This window comes from Haliotis cracherodii, unplaced genomic scaffold (genome assembly GCF_022045235.1).
Source record: "Haliotis cracherodii isolate W230 unplaced genomic scaffold, xgHalCrac1.p SCAF_2, whole genome shotgun sequence".
Taxonomy (NCBI): domain Eukaryota; kingdom Metazoa; phylum Mollusca; class Gastropoda; order Lepetellida; family Haliotidae; genus Haliotis; species Haliotis cracherodii.
In genome coordinates this window covers 25,214,957-25,233,413 of record NW_027266275.1, presented here as the reverse complement: position 1 = coordinate 25,233,413, position 18,457 = coordinate 25,214,957, and the positions used below count along the sequence as shown (strand labels likewise).

General features: G+C 38.6%; 1 protein-coding gene across 2 annotated transcripts in view; it reads right to left on the bottom strand.

Moving 5' to 3' along the window:
• Window positions 1–12,774: 12,774 nt before the first annotated feature.
• LOC139468866 (uncharacterized) overlaps window positions 12,775–18,457 on the bottom strand; it is a 40,723-nt gene continuing 35,040 nt past the window's right edge. For both annotated transcript variants that reach the window (XM_071251002.1, XM_071251003.1), the window contains exon 4: window positions 12,775–13,428. In XM_071251002.1, the coding sequence (XP_071107103.1) occupies window positions 13,271–13,428 (158 nt within the window). In that variant the 3' untranslated portion in view covers window positions 12,775–13,270. The remainder of the gene's footprint in view (window positions 13,429–18,457) is intronic.

Below are 18,457 nucleotides of genomic sequence, written 5' to 3'. Positions count from 1 at the left end.
GCGCCAGTGAGCGAGCGGTGAGATCGACGAATCAGGCGCCTGCTTGATTGCATGTAGGTATCACTGTAAACACGGATCTGTAACCACTACCGACAACAGATGACAAATGGGCTTTTGGCTTATTCATCAAATATGTTAGCATTACTCATTCACAAACTTGAAAAGGATAATAAAAACATATTCATGAGCATCGGTTTCAATACTCTCGTTATATACGTGAAGTATTCTCAACTATTTTGCTTCGGTTTTGCAAAATCTTTTTCAAAATAAATTTATTGCTGGAGAACGCCATGGTGATCATCGACGATGTTCGAGTTATCTGAATTCGGGACACACGGTATTTAGACACAACGCCCAAGAGAGAGATTTTGTATGGAGACTATATATTTTTTAAGAAACATCTTGCAACATTTATTTGGGTGGACTGACACTGGCTGGGCCAAAATAGTTTCTTTAAAATAATCCCAGGCTGCCTCCACACCCCTCCTCGAGATGAGGGTATTATCTGTTCCATTTGCTTAGTTAAACTATTCGAAATAAAACAAGTGTGTACAAGGAATATCAGACCATCCTAGTTTTACTGTGGTAAGTAGTGAACGTCTCCAAATACTTCCTTGACAGGAACTTGAACCTGAACTGAGCGGATGTATCACTGAAATCAGTGGCATATGAAGATTCAAATTCATGAGTGTAACTCACAGACTGTTTATGAAAACGAGATTGACAGAATCTTACAATTGTCAAAACACACTAATATCAGCGGCCATAAACGTCCCAAGTATTGAATATTGCTATATGAGACCACAACGCTAATGTTAAGTGAGCATTTCACATAGAAATCGTTTGTAATCCCCAGTGAGTCGAAACAGCTTTGAAGAATAACAAACATCGGATATAGCGAAATGACATTTATGGATGTTGGAGTTTGCTGTATCTAGTATTATCCATAAGCCTGAAATCTGACAATACTTTCACGATTATTTTCCGATGCCAATTTAACGTAGAAACATTGCAAATGTAAACAAATGTCTAATCGATATTCGGTGTGAACATACATGCTTTACATAAGGTTATTATAGCGAATGTTTTCCAGTTAGTTGCAATTGCAAGAGTGAAAGAAAAGTTGGGAAAAAAACATACATAATGTATCACTCAAGGAATAAAAGTAATGTTTGTTGTAAGTTAATCCATATCCATGTGCCACGCGTATTGACGCTATGAATAAAGAAACTAGAGCCACAAAACCTGCCTTAGTCTTATTATTTCTGAGACCTTTTCGCGAACCTCTGGTGTCATCATTGATTTTCATTTATCCTTTGAAATAATTTTCACCGCTATTTGTCATTTTACGACCAATGAAATCTATTTCAAAGGATAATCGAGACTGTTTTTTTTCTTACGTTTGACGTTTAATGTTTACACCAGCTGCGTTTTCTGGAATGTAAATGCTAATTTACACATGGCAATTCACAACACGCATATCTTTTAGCTCTATATAGAATCACGAACACTTGAGGGTATGTCAAAATGTAATATTAATGAAAAGACTTAATTTGAAAATAATTCCAAAGATCATGACTAAGTATCCATTTGTCAGTCTCTTGTACCAGACATAAGGCGAAATTAAACGAGGTTAAACGTCGCATTCTAGATAGTTGCACATATATAGCTACGTGCATGGGCCGATTTATACGTCATGTGTTATAATGCTCGCCCACAGAGATTTCCTGCTGCAGTTTTAACATGACTATCCCACTTGTACTGACTCCGAGCCTACCAGTCCTCTTTTACCCCCTTGATGCCAAGCGACAGGCAGATTAACAAGAAATACCATCTGTAAAGTCAATTGATATAACGAGGCCAGGAGATCGAACCATCGACCTTCCGCTCGTCGGGCAGATGCTCTATCCACGGGACCACGGAGGCGGTCTGGGACCAGACCTAAAGATCAGTGACTACACTCTTGCACATCTGCATATTTATCTCACATACTTTCAATATACGTATATACTGTGGACTATGTCCACATGCAACTAATGAAAATACATTAATTTTGAAAAGAGGAGAAAAGATATCCCCAAAGCATTAGTTTCTTTGGTAAAGTAAAGTTTAACTATTCTAAATATTAAAACAAAATATTATTGATTGATATTTTATGGGTAATTCGTGTGGGGTATGTCATGTCGTTAGGAATAAATTAAATAGCATTACCCATACTAGTTAAATATATATGTCTAACAATCTTAAGTGTGCCTGTAATAAAAACCGCATATATTTCTAAAAATGGAGTAAGTCACTATATGGCTGAAATATTGCCTATGTGACTTTAAATATTTACTTACTCAAAATGGAGACTGAAGTAAGTGGCTATATTTTACAGTTTCTTACTGGCCATTCTATATTCAAGCGCAAAATCTATATACGTTATTTAACCTTGAGATATGACTGTTGTGTTGGCAACTTTAAGCTCTGTTTCCGTGAGTGGAAATGACAACACTTGTCTCTACACAAACATACCAGACCCTACATGTCTGAATAAAGCGTAGCGGGACTGCGCATTGACAACTATATATATATACATATATTTACACAAGATCTTCACGAAAAACAGAAAAACAGAATATATATATATATATATATATATATATATATATGTGTGTGTGTGTGTGTGTTTGTGTGTGTGTGTATGTGTGTGTGTATATATATATATATATATATATATATATATATATATATATATATATATATATATATCGTATGACGAAGTAGATGGTTAATTCTGAAGTAGATGGTTAATTCTGTTTTTCGTGAAGATCTTGTACCCAAAAACATAAATGTATAATGTTCCCTCTGTCATAAGGTTTGGAAAGTAATTGGTAATTTTACTCTCTCATGAATCGACTGATCCCTTGATCAGTTCGGGCGGTCGGGTAGCCTAGTGGTGGTTAAAGCGTCCGCTTGTCACGCCGAAGACCCGGGTTCAGTCCCCCGCAGTGATATTGCTGGAACATTGCTAAAAGCGGCGTAAAACCATACTCACTCACTCTTGATCAGTTCAGTGATAATGTGCCTATGAGCTAAATACATACAACACACGATCAAAATTATATAATTATAATTTGCTTACATGTTTAAAAAAGAAAATTGAACATAATTATTGGTGTATGATTTCATTTTTTACGGTTCCACGATTTTATCTTTACGGTGTCACGGTGCGAGCATAGCAAATAACACCTCAAGCTTACTTCCATGCACGAACACAGATCAAGATCGCTAAAGCGTTTTACATACATGTACTTGTTCCTTCGTGCTTCATTTGCTGTATCATAGAAACATATGATCATATAAACAGTGTCAATCATCAACGTATTCATGAACTATCATAGCACAAGGGAAAATTTAAATATATCCAAAATGTCCAATTATTTTGTGTAATTTGTATATCCAGGTATATCTGATTTTGTTTAGACCGCCTGTACGAAGTTTGTTTATTTATAGGAAGAAGGAACCTTGGGGAATTACTGAGAACTGCTCATGTCACACACACACAAACTACGTAACCCAGTCTTGCAGCGCTAGCAATGTTCATTCATTTACTTACTACTTACTAACTTGCTTAATCGACCAGTGAAGACCCGGGGTAGAATAAGTCTTCAGCAACCCATGCTTGCCGTAAAAGGCGAGTATGCTTGTCGTAAGACTAACGGGATCGGATGGTCAGGTTCGCTGAATTGGTTGATGATGCATGTCACCGTTTCCCAATTGCGTGGATCGATGCTCATGGTGTCAATCAGTGGATTGTCTGGACCAGACTCGATTATTTACAGACCGCCGTCATGTCGCTGGAATATTGCTGAGTACGGCGTTAAACAACAAACAAACAAAACATAGGTTCCTTTAACATTGAGTGCATTGCTTATTGTATGTGCATATGTTGTTGCATTATGTTGTTGTTGCATTATATTGCATTATTGGACTCGGAGGGTAGTGGGATAGCCAAGTGGCAAATGCTGATATTGCTAAATATTACTAAAAGTGGCCTAAAACCATATTCACTCGCTTATTCACTTCGACACGGAGAAATCAGACGGAATTACAACTCTACATGTATCAAGACATTATCAAAATACGCTGATATCTCGGCACCAGGATACGGGGGGGGGGGGGGGGGGGGGGGGGGGGGGGGGGGGGTGATATTGCTGCATTATTGCCAAAAGCGGCGTAAAACTATACTCACTCACTCCAGGTATGAATATCTATGTATTGACTATTTTAAAACCCAATAAACTCCTGAATGTTCCGCATATTACTACATTAATAAATATATCCAATGTAGCACAATCGTTCATAGGTAACAAATACCCATTAACGGTTGTGCTACATTGGATGTATTTTAACGCCCGACTATGTACATGGTTGTGTAAATAGATTATGCATATCGACTGACATATTCAATCTGTGCCAAAATGATGGATAATTTTATCAACTGTAAACAAACGTCACTATTACAGTGATATGCTAAATGAATTGCCATCTCTGTCACTTTCTATCTTTATAGTTCATTTGATTTTGTATAAGAATACTACAAGGGTATTGGTGCATGTGTTCGTAACGCGTCACTCCTGACGTACCTGGTGGACCCTATCGCAGTGTGAATGGTATGAATCAACAGTGACGAGTCGGGGAAGCCCCTTGTTTTCCAAACTAACTGTTTCAGGGGGAAGTAGCGGTGAAAATGATATGAATGGATCACTAAAAATCAGTGATTATTTCAGGTGCTACCACCGGCAGTGTGTATGTAACAAAGTATGTGTTTGTTGCCTGGCAACAGGAATGTTTAATATGTTGGTTAAATGTAAACCATTTATTTCCGTTTGTTCAACGCCGTTGATGAATCGATTAAAGTATACATGAGGAAATATATCATGCCAAGTGAAAAAATACTGTAACACATGAAATGTTCATGATTAAATAGTTACTCATAACAATGGCATATGTATCCACCATAGTTCCACCCTTTCCGGCACCAATACGTCCAGACTACACCATAAGTGTATTGAACATCACACACACACCACAGCAGCTGTGCTCCATTGTCCGGGACACTTATGTATCAAATGGAAATATATTACCATATGTATTCATGAAATAATGAAATATGCAAATTAGGCTGATGTTTATTATGACTAATATGTACATGTAAGTATGAATGAGTGGGTGAGTGAGTGAGAGAATGTGATAAGTACAAATTGAAGGAACAAACCGCTTGTTCCATTCATGTGCATATCAGTGAGTGAGTAAGTAAGTTTTGTTTTTTGTTGTTTAACGCCGCACTCAGCAATATTCCAGCTATATGACGGCGGTCTGTAAATAATCAAGTCTGGACCAGACAATTCAGTGATTGATATCATGAGCATCGACCCACGTAATTGGGATACGATGACATGCCTCAACCAAGTCAGTGAGCCTGACCGCCCGATCCCGTTAATCGCCTCTTACGACAAGCAGAGTCGCCTTTTACGGCAAGCATGGGTTGCTGAAGACCTGTTCTACCCCGGGTCTTCACGTGTCGAGTAAGTAGAGTTAGTAAGTAAAAGAATGAATGAGTATTGCTAGCGCTGCAAGACTGGGTTACGTAGTTTGTGTGTGTGACATGAGCAGTTCTCAATAATTCCCCAAGGTTCCTTTATTTTATTAATAAACAAACTTCGTACAGGCGGTCTAAACAAAATCAGATATATCTGGATATACAAAATACACAAAATAATTGGACATTTTGGATATATTTGAATTTTTCCTTGTGCTATGATAGTTCATGAATACGTTCATAGTTGACACTGTTTATATGTCTTGATCATATGTTTATATGATACAGCAAAAGTAGGGCGTCTTCATATCTTTTTTTAATGAAGGGATTATTACGAATATCATTTCTTTCGATGGGCCTGATTATTCACATATGTGTCGTTTGAATTGGATCGATACTCAATCAATAAAGTATCATCGATATCTGACTAATCAATGTAATTAAATCGCAGTTTGTGAATATTGTTTTACGCCACTATACCAACTATATCTATTAGGCATGTAAATAATCGAATCCGGGCATGACACACAAATGGTTGATAGCATGAACAACTATCCGTCACGTGAGAGTACAATCAGCCACATCAGACATTTTAACCATTTGATCCCCCTTTGTTGGCTGTATGGGGTTCTAACCATCACGGTTTCAGAGACCCCCTTAACAAAAGAAAATACAATGCATACATTTCCTTAAAGATTTTTTATTACTTAAACATTTGAAAATTATATCAAAGGAGAAATTAATATCAAACGACAACACTGCCCTATTTTCCTTATGTAGTACAGGTCCACTGCATAAAACACAAACACATGGTGGGCCAACCTACTAAAATTACGTACAACACCTAACAGGTTGTAAAATATTTATAAAAATAAAACAATGTTAATTGTACACAGAGCCCCCTCCACCTCATTCCTAAACTAAACCTGCAGCTGCCCTGATGGAGGAGGTACCTGGACGTAATGATTAACTCAACAGTGGTCTGAAACCAGTAATAGCGCATTAATAGAAAAAGACCGTGTTATTCCATACCAATTTAAAATATTAGAATATAAACGAAAATAACAAAATAAAAGCGTAATGTTAACTCACTCACTCGCGTAATGTAAGTTTCATCAATTTCATTTACTGCATAAAAAAATATAACTCTTGAATTGCATTCATAGATTCGATAGATAACGTCAAATTTACCCCTTAATATTCACGTGAAGATAACGACGTCAAAAGAAAGTGTTTGCAAATAGCCTTCAATTAATATTATTATTCTGTATAGCAGCAGCTGTCACAGTCAACTTTTGACACTACAATATGTAACTCAAATGTATTTTGCCTTATCAAAAGTCTAAAATATATCTGTATCCTTAGAGGTTTAGCTCGTCATGGAAACAAGACGCCCTACTTTGTATACGTCATGGAATACATACCTTCTCAACACACATAATTAGTACAATGCGGATATTTGAACAGTCTTGCTACTTTACTTAGGAATTAAATGCAACTGTTGAAATGAATGTGATTGGTACATTCATGATAAGTATTAAATTTCAAATATATTTTAATTTCTTTCATTTTTTATCGAAAAAATGTAATCCCTTATTACATATTATAGAAGGAATCATGTGTATTCACAATGTTAGGTCCAAATATGCCGTTTTATCTGAACTCTGTACTGTTCTCCATGACGGACATTGTATGAACATGACAGTTGAATTCACATGAGAAATATTTCGCAATATAACCTACTCATCAGTGGTGAAGACATAGTACAACCTGTCAGGTAAATACCCTACAGCTGGGTGTGATTGTGTTGGGTGAATGTAAAGAAAACAGACACATAAACAGAACACGGGGAGTTGAGTAACGTGGATATCCTGACGTTACTGATATGAATGAAGAATGGCTGTCATTGCACAACAGTCAAAAAGTAACTTGCCCCTTTGCAGCAGTGTGATATATATTTAGACTACTGCTATAATGTAACTATACATGAAAATGTGCATCTCTTTGCTAAGTAGGTAAAAACAAAACGTCAACGACAGAAAACAATCAGTCTCCATCACATACCGAAACAGGCACGCCAGCAACCTATGATTGTGGTTTCGAATCCCGGTACGCCCCGATTATGTTTCTAGGTTTGTCAGCACCATACCCGTGCTCGTGGGTTTCACCGAAGTGGTAAACGTCTGAGACCTGCATCACTTCGGGCTTTCCTCCCACATTAAGCTGACACACCGCGATATAACTGGAATACTGTTAAAAGCGGCGTTAAATCCAACTCACTCACTCACCTACCGAAACAGACTCCACTGGGACAAAGACAAAATGGAGGTGAACAATATATTAAGGGATCAATGAAAATCAGTGAGGATACCAGGTGTTCGCGAAAAGGGCAAGCACTTCCAGCCCCATCCACACAATTTGCACAAAAAAGCAAGTGTTTGTTTGTTGTCTGACGCTGTACAACAGAACTCCTGCCATACGACGGCGGCATGTAAACACATTTAGGTTCCGACCAGACAATCCAGCGTGGGATAGCGCATTTACTGATTTTGTTGAAAATAAAAATGGTAACTATGACTTATGCCTATTGTGCACAATGAACGCAATCATAATGTCATCTACGTGAATACAACAGCTCAAGATCTATCTTATCACAACGGTAAAGATAAGAAAAGGTTTGTGAGGTTTCTTACCAGCTAAATGTGATATTGAACACATGGGTTTTTACGTCGCAGTCAGCTGTAATTCACACTCAATCAAAGTATCGTCACCGCAATAAGAGAGAGAGAGGGAGTGATTCACGAGGAATGATAAAGAGATAATCTTCATATATATCCAATATCGTCAAAGTCACTGCTATACTATATTGTAGATCTTCATCTTGAGTTATACACTAACTGTTCTTCAGATACTTACATCCATGAATTATAAAGATTCTTCTTATCCGATTAGTACGTTAAAGGTAACCTCAGATCGGACTGGAGCAAACAACGCTGTACTCTTTTATCTTGCAGTTGTTGATAATGCGATAACAAAAAACAACAATTTGTAATAGTGTAAACCAACACAACAACATGTCATACGTCTAATACCCATTCACTAAGGTATCATTTGCTCCATTAACCTGCTGTGTTTCTGACTATGCATTGGTATGATGTAGCATAAGCACATGGGATCTTTCACGCGTAAGGATCTCTGTTGTATTGGATGAAAATACTTTCAACAACATGACATTATACAAAAAAAGTGAGAGTCTATTGAATAAATTTTAATATATAGACGCATTCATTTCTGTTATGTATTTCTGACACTGCCTCAACTTTCTCTGAATGGTGTAGGCAAGTAATTTTTGCCTGGACCCGCAACACATTCCGTTTCGTTAAACCCAGCATGTCAAGTGGCCACTTAAAAAAATATATATTTGGTAACCTGAGCACACACCATTTCGGAGAAAGCTTATTTTTTCAACTCCCTTATCAACCCCCAGCTCCATCCCCCACACACATCTAAACACAAGCTACACACAATAAGACATTAGGTAAGTTAGTTAAACCGAATATAGGAAAGGCAACAAAGCTTGTTGGTGCTTGATCAGCAACGAGCAGGCATTTTGCCAAACTGTGACCATATATGGAATGTGGTACATGAATAATTATAATTAAATATACCTAAAACACAAAATAGATTTTAAATGTCACAGCATGTCATGATAATATAATTTTCATTAGGATATTTGCGTTGTTGCAGGTCAACCTCCCCGACAGAACAGAGGGCGAGGCCGTCTTTTCAAAGCACATATCTTAGCCCATGAAGCCGACCACCTGCATGCATGCAGTATTGATTACACAATGAATGAATGAATGAATGAATGAATGAATGAATGATATATCATTTACAGGTAACTGGGTAGAGCATGTAGTTTACAATAGTGAGGGTACGTGGCGTGCTGTTGTCAGTGACTGATATACCAGTTGAAGTTGAACTGACGAGTGAGAAAGGATGAATGTAATAATCCGAATCTTAGTACCACACTCCTTGTTAAGTAAGTGAATTACTAACGTAGTGTCTCAGTCGTTCAACAGAATACAGAGTATCGGTTTACTCGATGTTAGGCATTTGGTTATTAACAGGACCTACAACATGACGAAAAATCATACCTTTATCCCAAACTACAAACGGGAAGATAACACAGGTGTTATATCTACATGTCTCTATGCGTGTCGCGTTGCATGCCCTTCCCACACAAGAATACACTTCAAAGCACCAAGCGGTTTATTGCTGTGAAGCCTTTTAGTGACACGATGCATCATATCTGCCTTTGGTTTTGAAATATATAGTATCAGTGACATGCGTTACAGCAGCTGAACTGTTACACGCTGGCAATCTTTCTTACCTTATAACAAATCCGCATTTTACTTACAAATAAACAAGTAGCAACTACTTGAAATTACTTGAATTATTTGAAACGTTGGATGAGGTATGCTACGATAATAATGACTTACTACATGTACGTCAAGACACACATGACAAATCAAGGCAAAGCTGAAACACATTAAAACACGTGACAAGGCTGGTTGACATGCTCAACATACAATTACATTATGTGCACATTGACATTATTCCACCACGAGGGTCGATCTGATGAATCTACAATGAATGTTACGTTAATCGGTAGAAAGCGCAAAACATGAACTTTATATACATTCGTATTATGCGATTCCTTGTCACGTGGATAAAACAAAACTAAATGAAAAATACACAATTGCCTCCAGACGTCTTGTTTGATAATGGATTTATTACAAAGATCGTTTTTTCTCACAAGTGTCGTATCAACTAGATATATATTCAGTCCATCAGCTATCATCTAACCAATCAAAATTGTGGATATTGTTTTACGCCGCAGTCAGCAATAAAATAATTATATGAATGTGGCATGTAAATGCTCAAGCCTGGTCATGTGGTTGCTTGCAAGAACAACTCTCCATCACGTCTGGGTACTTTGTCACACGATCAACCACATCAGACATTTTAACCATGGCCATTTATTCATTATTCGACTCTTATGACTGACTGACTGAGTTTGGTTTGACGCCGCTTTTAGCAATATTCCAGCAATATCACGGCGGGGGACACCACAAATGGGCTTCACACTTTGTACCCATGTCGGAATCGAACCCGGGTCTTCGGCGTGACGAGCGAACGCTTTAACCACTAGGCTACCCGACCGCCCCTCGACTCTTATGACAAGTCGAAGGTACACGGATCTATTCTGCACTGGAATCCCCATTTAACCATCACATTTTCCGTGACCCCTTACCCAAAACAAGTACAACACATATATTTTCTTAAAGGTTTTATTTCTAAAACATTTGCATACAATATTAATGTACAAATTAATATCAAGCGACCAAACTGATCACACTGCCCTGATGTTGTACAGGTCAACTGTATAAAACGCACACATGATGGGTCAGCCTACCAAAATGACATATTATACCTAACAGGAAGTAAAAGAAACAAACATGGTTGCTAAGACCATTGCACGAGGGGTTGGTTCCCCTGTACCTCAATTCTAAACTGAACGTACCCCGGTAATGTTTGTACTTCCTCATCCCGGAGGACGTAACGAAACGAAATGATTAACAGTGGTCCGAGTCCAATAATGACACATTAAAAGAAACATGATTCAATACATATGGCATCTAAAGGTTTGACTATTAAACGGATAGAACAAATACATGTAGATAATATACATATTTATCAGTTTAATTTATTGCATAAATAGTCATAGAACTCTTGACTTGCATTCATAGATTCGATAGATAACGTCTCATTTACCCCTTGATTTTTACGTGAACATAATGACGTCACAAGAACGCGTACAAATATCATTCGATCAATATTCTTATTCAGTACTGAAGAAGCTAAGTCACACATATAGCAGAACCCGTGAACTATATACAACGTCAACTTTTGACACTAAACTCAGTACTTACAATATGTGACTCAGACGTTTTGTATAATCAATAGTCTTAAATATCTCACTATCACAAGATGTTTAGCTAGTCATGGAAACAAGACATCCTAAAAGACAATTCAAGATAATTGGAATAATTAAACAGTCTAGCTACTTTACTTAGAAATTGAACGCAAATTTGAAAAATGAATGTAATTGGTACATCTATGATAAGTATTTAATTCTTTTATTTAATTTGTGTTACAAATATAATCCATAATAATGTCATTCCTTCTTACACATCAAAGAAGGAATCCGGTGTATCCACAACGATATGCTCTATTTCACCGCATCTCTATTCCTCTCCATGTCAGGCATTGCATGTACACGGCAGATTAATGCACATGAGAAATATCTTGCAATATCGACAACTTATCAAAGGTGAAGACAGTCTCTGAGTCATGGTATATTGTGTAAGGGAAATATCCTATAGTTGTCCTTATGCTGGGCGAATGTGAACAACACCAGCAAGACTCACACACAATCACGAAGGCAAGGAGTGGGGTTCTTTTGTGGATGTCCTGACGTCTCCTTTGTATGAATGACGAATGGCTGTCATTTGCATAACAGCGATGAATTGACATGCTACACTTGCATCAGCATCATATAAGTTAAGAATGTTGTTACACAAAACAAAGTAACTATACATGAACATATGCATCTCGTTGGTGTGACGATTAGCATAAAAAAACATTATCTTATTCAAACTGATGATCGTTTGAAAACAAGTACACCTGTCCGTATCACACGTTGGAGTGAGTGAGTGAGTCGGGTTTTACGCCGCCTTTAGCAATATTCCAGCAATATCACGGCGGGGGACAACAGAAATGGGCTTCACACATTGTACCCATGTCGGGAATCGAACCCGGGTCTTCGGCGTGACGAGCGAACGCTTTAACCACTAAGCTACCCGATCGCCCCTCAAACGTTGGAACCTCAGTTGATACATAACCATCACGTCCCATAACATCTAGAAATAACGGCTAATAAATTGAGCTGATAAAAGGTATACACACAGTCAAATACGGTTGTGTCGAAGTTTAAGGTCCCAACGTAAATACTTCGAGTTATCCGAGGTTCGATACAATCGAAAATGATGAATACAGAAGGAATACGCAGGGACCTAGCTCCTACTTCGAAAAGTACCTAAGTTCGACACAACGGCGTATAACTGTAGTAGTAATGAAACTTGATCGGACGTTTTGAATAAATGCACCCTTCTCGGCGGTTGTTATAAGATAACTTATCACATTGTGTGACAATGCAGATACACTTCAACTAAAGCAAGGAATGTAATTGAACCCTGAAAAAAACTGCAATGAATTTAGGTCTACAATATTGTCACAGTACTAAATAACATTTACATTAAGATACTACACTGAAACATTTACAAATATACTCCTAAAAACTAGTTAAGGAACACCCAATATTGGAAGGCTGTGGCAGCCATGCCTGATTAACTATAGTCATATGAATCGGGTTTTCTTTACCTTCTTTTGGGTAGGATATTTAACTTTTATATAGTAACATGGTTGAAGCATGTCTCATTGCATACATGCCTACTACTTAGTAGATAGTTTGTAGTCACATTGTGAAAGATGCAGCTTTTTGAGCTGAGGCTCAGCAGGGGATGTTGAAGCATGTATGAAGACTTGAAGAGGGTTAGCCTACTTGGGATTTGTGTGTACCCCTCGTGGCGATGTGACGGGCGGTGTGCTGGCGGACAGGTCACCCCCTCGGGCCGATGGGATGATGGGTCGGGCACTACAGGGCAGCTCTGGGAAGGCAACAGGAAACTTCTCCTCCTCTTCCGTGGGCGATCTCTCTGTGTGACGGAACAAATATTGATAACCAGATACGAGAAGAGGAAATATGACCTTGGTCCTTTTTAAAATAGCCCAGTCATACTGCTACAGTGAAACCTCGTTAATCTGTACTCTGCAACAATAAGTATCCCCCGAGTATTAACACAGCGGAAAGGTAGTGGTATCGTCGTATCGATTACACAATGTACATTCATTGATTCATACAAAAGTCGAACTTGAAAAGCGATGTCTGTTTTACAATTCTTCCAATTCATATTAACACCGCGCGTAGTGTACAAGTCTATCAATATACAGTTCACAGGGTAGCATGCAGTTTAGAATTGAATTGTTGTGGTAAGAAGTGGTAAGCCGTTGTCAGTATACCAGATATACCAGTGAATTCATTTATAACCTACGTGCTAGTAACGTGTGAGAAAAGTTGAATGTAACAATCCGACCAAAAGCACCACATTCAATTGAACACATTTCTTGTTAAGTGAGTGAATTATTTACACGGTGTCTCGCTCAACAGAATACACCCGACATCCATTGTATGTGTCTACTCAGACCCTCTAACGGGGGATTAAACTTAACGAACAACATCGGAAACACAGACCCTTCAGCGGGAGAAGGAAGGTGATGGGTGAAGAGAGGGAAGGGAAGAAAGAAACTGCAGGAGTGAAAAACAGTAATATAGCTTTTGTTTGTTTGTTTTTTGTTCAACGCCGCACTCACCAATAGTGCACCTATATGACGGCGGTCTGTCAATAATCTGGACCAGACAAACCAGTGATTGACATCATGAGCATCGATCCACGCAATTGGGATAAGATGACATCCAACCAAGTCAGCGAGCCTGACCACCCGATCCGTTAGTCGCCTTTTACGGCAAGCATGTTTCCCTCAACTTCTAAATGCCTATCAACGATCCCAGGTTTTGAACAGTATGACCTATACTTTATGATGTTCAAAACAATTCCCAAATTAGCAGACCCTAATAATTAAGACACATCATAGTCACGGCTTCCAGTATATACTAGTAGATGTAGCTAGCAACATGACACCTATTGTCAAGGATATGATCCTTATCTACGCAGCTTCCTGTTTCACCATGTGAATACTTTGGTTTTCAAGCTTCATTTCACGTGATTATATAACAGGAATTCGGATATATGCATAATAAAATACGTGGTTAGAAGTATTTTGGCAAATAATCAAATGGCGACCACATTGACACCACACAAGCCACACCTGTACATGTATACTCATGTTTCACTCTATAAAGTAGCATTCCCTGCCCTTCCCATAAAGGAACACGCTCCAACGCACCCAACATATTAGGCTGAGCAGTGGATGTCTGTGTGACAATGTGTCCGCAGCTGCATTTGGTTTCCAAAATGTAATAAAGTATATTATGAAGTATCAATGAGGTACAGCCCCTTGAGCTGTTACGCGTCTGTACTCTTACAAATTACAATTGGGCGGTTTAAAAGTGAAGTAAGAAACTTCAATGACAAAATTACGCTTTCCCTAGTCACATGTGACGGACAGATGTGAGAGCAACGGTTGTGCACATTTCATTTCTAAAGACCATCAACAACAGTAAGCGCATGAGTGGGAACCATGTCTCCTAAAACCAAAGAGTGAGTGAGTGAGGTTTTACGCTGCTTTTAGCAATATTCCAGCAATATCACGGCGGGGGACACCACAAATGGGCTTCACATATTGTACCCATTTGGGGATTCGAACCCGGGTCTTCGGCGTGACGAGCGAACGCTTTCACCACTAGGCTACCCGACCGCCCCTCTAAAACAGAAGACGACTGTGTTGTGTTGAATGGTCTACAAAAACAAGGCAAAAAGTAAGCAACATATTTCAAAGTTCAAAACATGAAAAAGCAATATTTTCTGAGAAAATATTCTTATCGAAATCAAATTGGTACCCCCAATTGGAAAAGAATCCAGAGGCAGATTTCAAGTTATACATGTAGGTCGCACAAATGTTGAAGTAAACAAATTTAAACAAACATTTACATATCAAAATCATATTTGCACTGCATCTTTGCTTTTGTTTGTTTGTTTGTTGTTTAACGCCGCACCCAGCAATATTCCAGCAAGCAAACTCGCCATTTAAGGCAAGCATGGGTTGCTGAAGACCTGTTCTACCCCCGATCTTCACAGGTCTCTTCTTCCTATGTTCCACAATGTTCAAGCGTATCAGCAACAAGCGACTGGGTAGCATGCAGTTTAGAGTTGTGAGGTTAAGCAACTGTAAGCTGTTGTCAATGACCCTTATGTTCATACTCGTGCGTGAATTATTTACGCGGTGTCTCGTGCAACAGAATACACCCGACATCCATTGTACCTGTCTATTCAGAACCTCACCAGCAGTGACAGGGCATCAAAACAACAGAGACTTCAGTGAGGGCACCTTCGTCCGTCTGTCCTTGAACCATACATTTTTCATTCCGCCCAGTCCGAACTGTAACGTTATAGCCCTTAATGAAGCAAGTCTAGATGGCTCCTTTTCGTTTGTTTGTTTGTTGTTTAGCGCCGCACTCCGCAGTATTCCAGCTACATAATATAAATAAGTAAATAATCGAGCCTAGACCAGACAATCCAGTGTCTTACATCATGAGCATCGATCCACGTAATTGGGATATGATGACATGCATCGACAAATTCAGCGAGTCTGACGACATGCATAGTTGCCTTTTAGGGCAAGTATTTGTTGCTGAAGACCCATTCTAGCCCGGATGTTCACGGGTCCCGTTCTCAGAGAGAAGGTGAGGGAGATGAGGTGAGGAGGGGCAGGGTTACAATGGGGAGAGACTGAGAGAGAGAGAGAAAGAGAGAGCGGGCGGGGATCGAAGAAAAAATGTCGTGTCTTGACTTTAGGCATCAGGTTATTAACAAGACGAACAACGTGACGATAGGCGTAAATTATCCGTATCCAAATCTTCAAACTAGCACACAACTCTCATAATTCCATTTATTATGCCTCAAAGTGAGTTTGACCATTCAGAGAGCAGAACTACCAACCCCAAAATCCAAAATGGTTGTTACCGACCTAATATGAGACCGTATACCGTCAGTAACAGCCATTTTGGATTTTCCAACACCCACCTCACATATTTCACATGAGAATTCTGGTACGGAAATTCGTTATTCGACCCTGTTTTGTGTTTTTATATCATTAATCGCGATGTGAAAAGACATTAAAGGGCAAGTTCACACGGAAATGAACCTTTTTTTCTTGTACTTTTTCCACATTAAAAGTGTTAACATAGAAGTGTCATAGACAAAAATATAAAAACCTCATATTTAATTAACATATTTTTTGCACTAAAACGATTTATATTTTTCACATTTACCAAGTGTTCTATTTCCATAACAAAAACACCATGGCTTATGTCCCTTGCAATATGACGTCATTGGTGCCAATTGATAAACATTATGACGTCATCATGCTTTGTTAGAGCCGCTTCACGTGGTGTAGGTATAGTTTTGTGATTCTAGCATCTCAGATGCCAGCCAGAATTGTGTTATGCTGAGTCACCACTGCGCCGGAGTGTGTCGTAGACCATGTTGTTTTACCGCAAACTGGTCCTTGATATCTTTTGCGTTGAGAATAGACAGGGACCAAGTTGAATTGGCACCAATTACGTCATAATCTAAGGGGGATAACTCAGGCCTATTTCGCTCGTAAAACGAAGGCCTCATAACGGCATATCACTTTCACACTATTGTGAGCTTCCTACTTTCGCTGTGAAAAAAATGAGTGTATATTTTCAAACACAGATACTAACTAATTCTAAAATTGCGTTTTGTTTAGAAAAAGAAAGAAAGTGATTTTTGCGTGTACACTTCCCCTTTAATGTTTTAAGAAACCACGTTCGTGACATTATTTATAACAATTATATGGAATAAAAGCTTCCAACGGAGGTCACTGAATCAAAAATGGCAACGTCATAGAACATATATAGGATGACGTCACAAACAAGACACGTGACGCCAATGTCGTCACATAGCATTAGTAGAAAGCAGCCCGTCGTTCGGGAAAAGATCACTGCCATCAAGTTACAGTTGCCCGCAGATTTCTGATAACATGCGGCATTTTTATGATAATCATTCATTTCAGCTCTAATACTTGTTTAGACGTTCACATTTAGTGCATTATATATTCCATTGTTAACGTTTATGTTTACATTAAAGCTTTGTATCGGAAACATATGTACTGGTCCTGTCGTTTATACCGGTTGTAAGTGTCAAGTTTTCATTTTGACATGGCATGAGCGATATAGATACCAAATAGTGTAAACTTTTCGACATAATAAATTCGTTATGGTGACTTTAGTTGCTTTATACGGTGTCACATTAGGATAGCAGAAAAATATTTGCCTAAAGACCTAATATGACACCGTATACGGAAACTAAAGACACCATAGGTAATACTACACAGCCATGGTATCGGTAATACACATACTGAACATGAATACGAGCCCATTGACTTAACGCTTAAAGCCATATAACTGCGGTTGGCCTGACAGGCGAATCAGTGACCCATTCGGCTACAACTATCCGACATGAATACGAGCCCATTGACTTAACGCTTAAAGCCATATAACTGCGGTTGGCCTGACAGGCGAATCAGTGACCCATTCGGCTACAACTATCCGACACAATACTTAAGACAGGTTGAGAGTTTCATGTCGACGTGCTACAATTCATAGTCAACAGCCTTCTTGACCAAGCCATCGTGACGAATCATCTTTGAAGGTAACATTTCTTTTGGGATCAGTCTTGTTCTGGAATACACGCGGAGTGTGAATAGATCAAAACTTTGTTTGTTTGTTGTTTAACGCCGCACTCAGCAATATTCCAGTTATGTGACGGCAGTCTGTAAACAGGAGGCCCATTGGGCCTGTATCGCTCACCTGGATATTTACGCAATCATGACAAAATATACATTTGCATTGTACATGTATATACTACTGAAGCTATTTCGTAATTTTGACTCTGTCAGCATTTAAAATGGGTGGATGGCAAA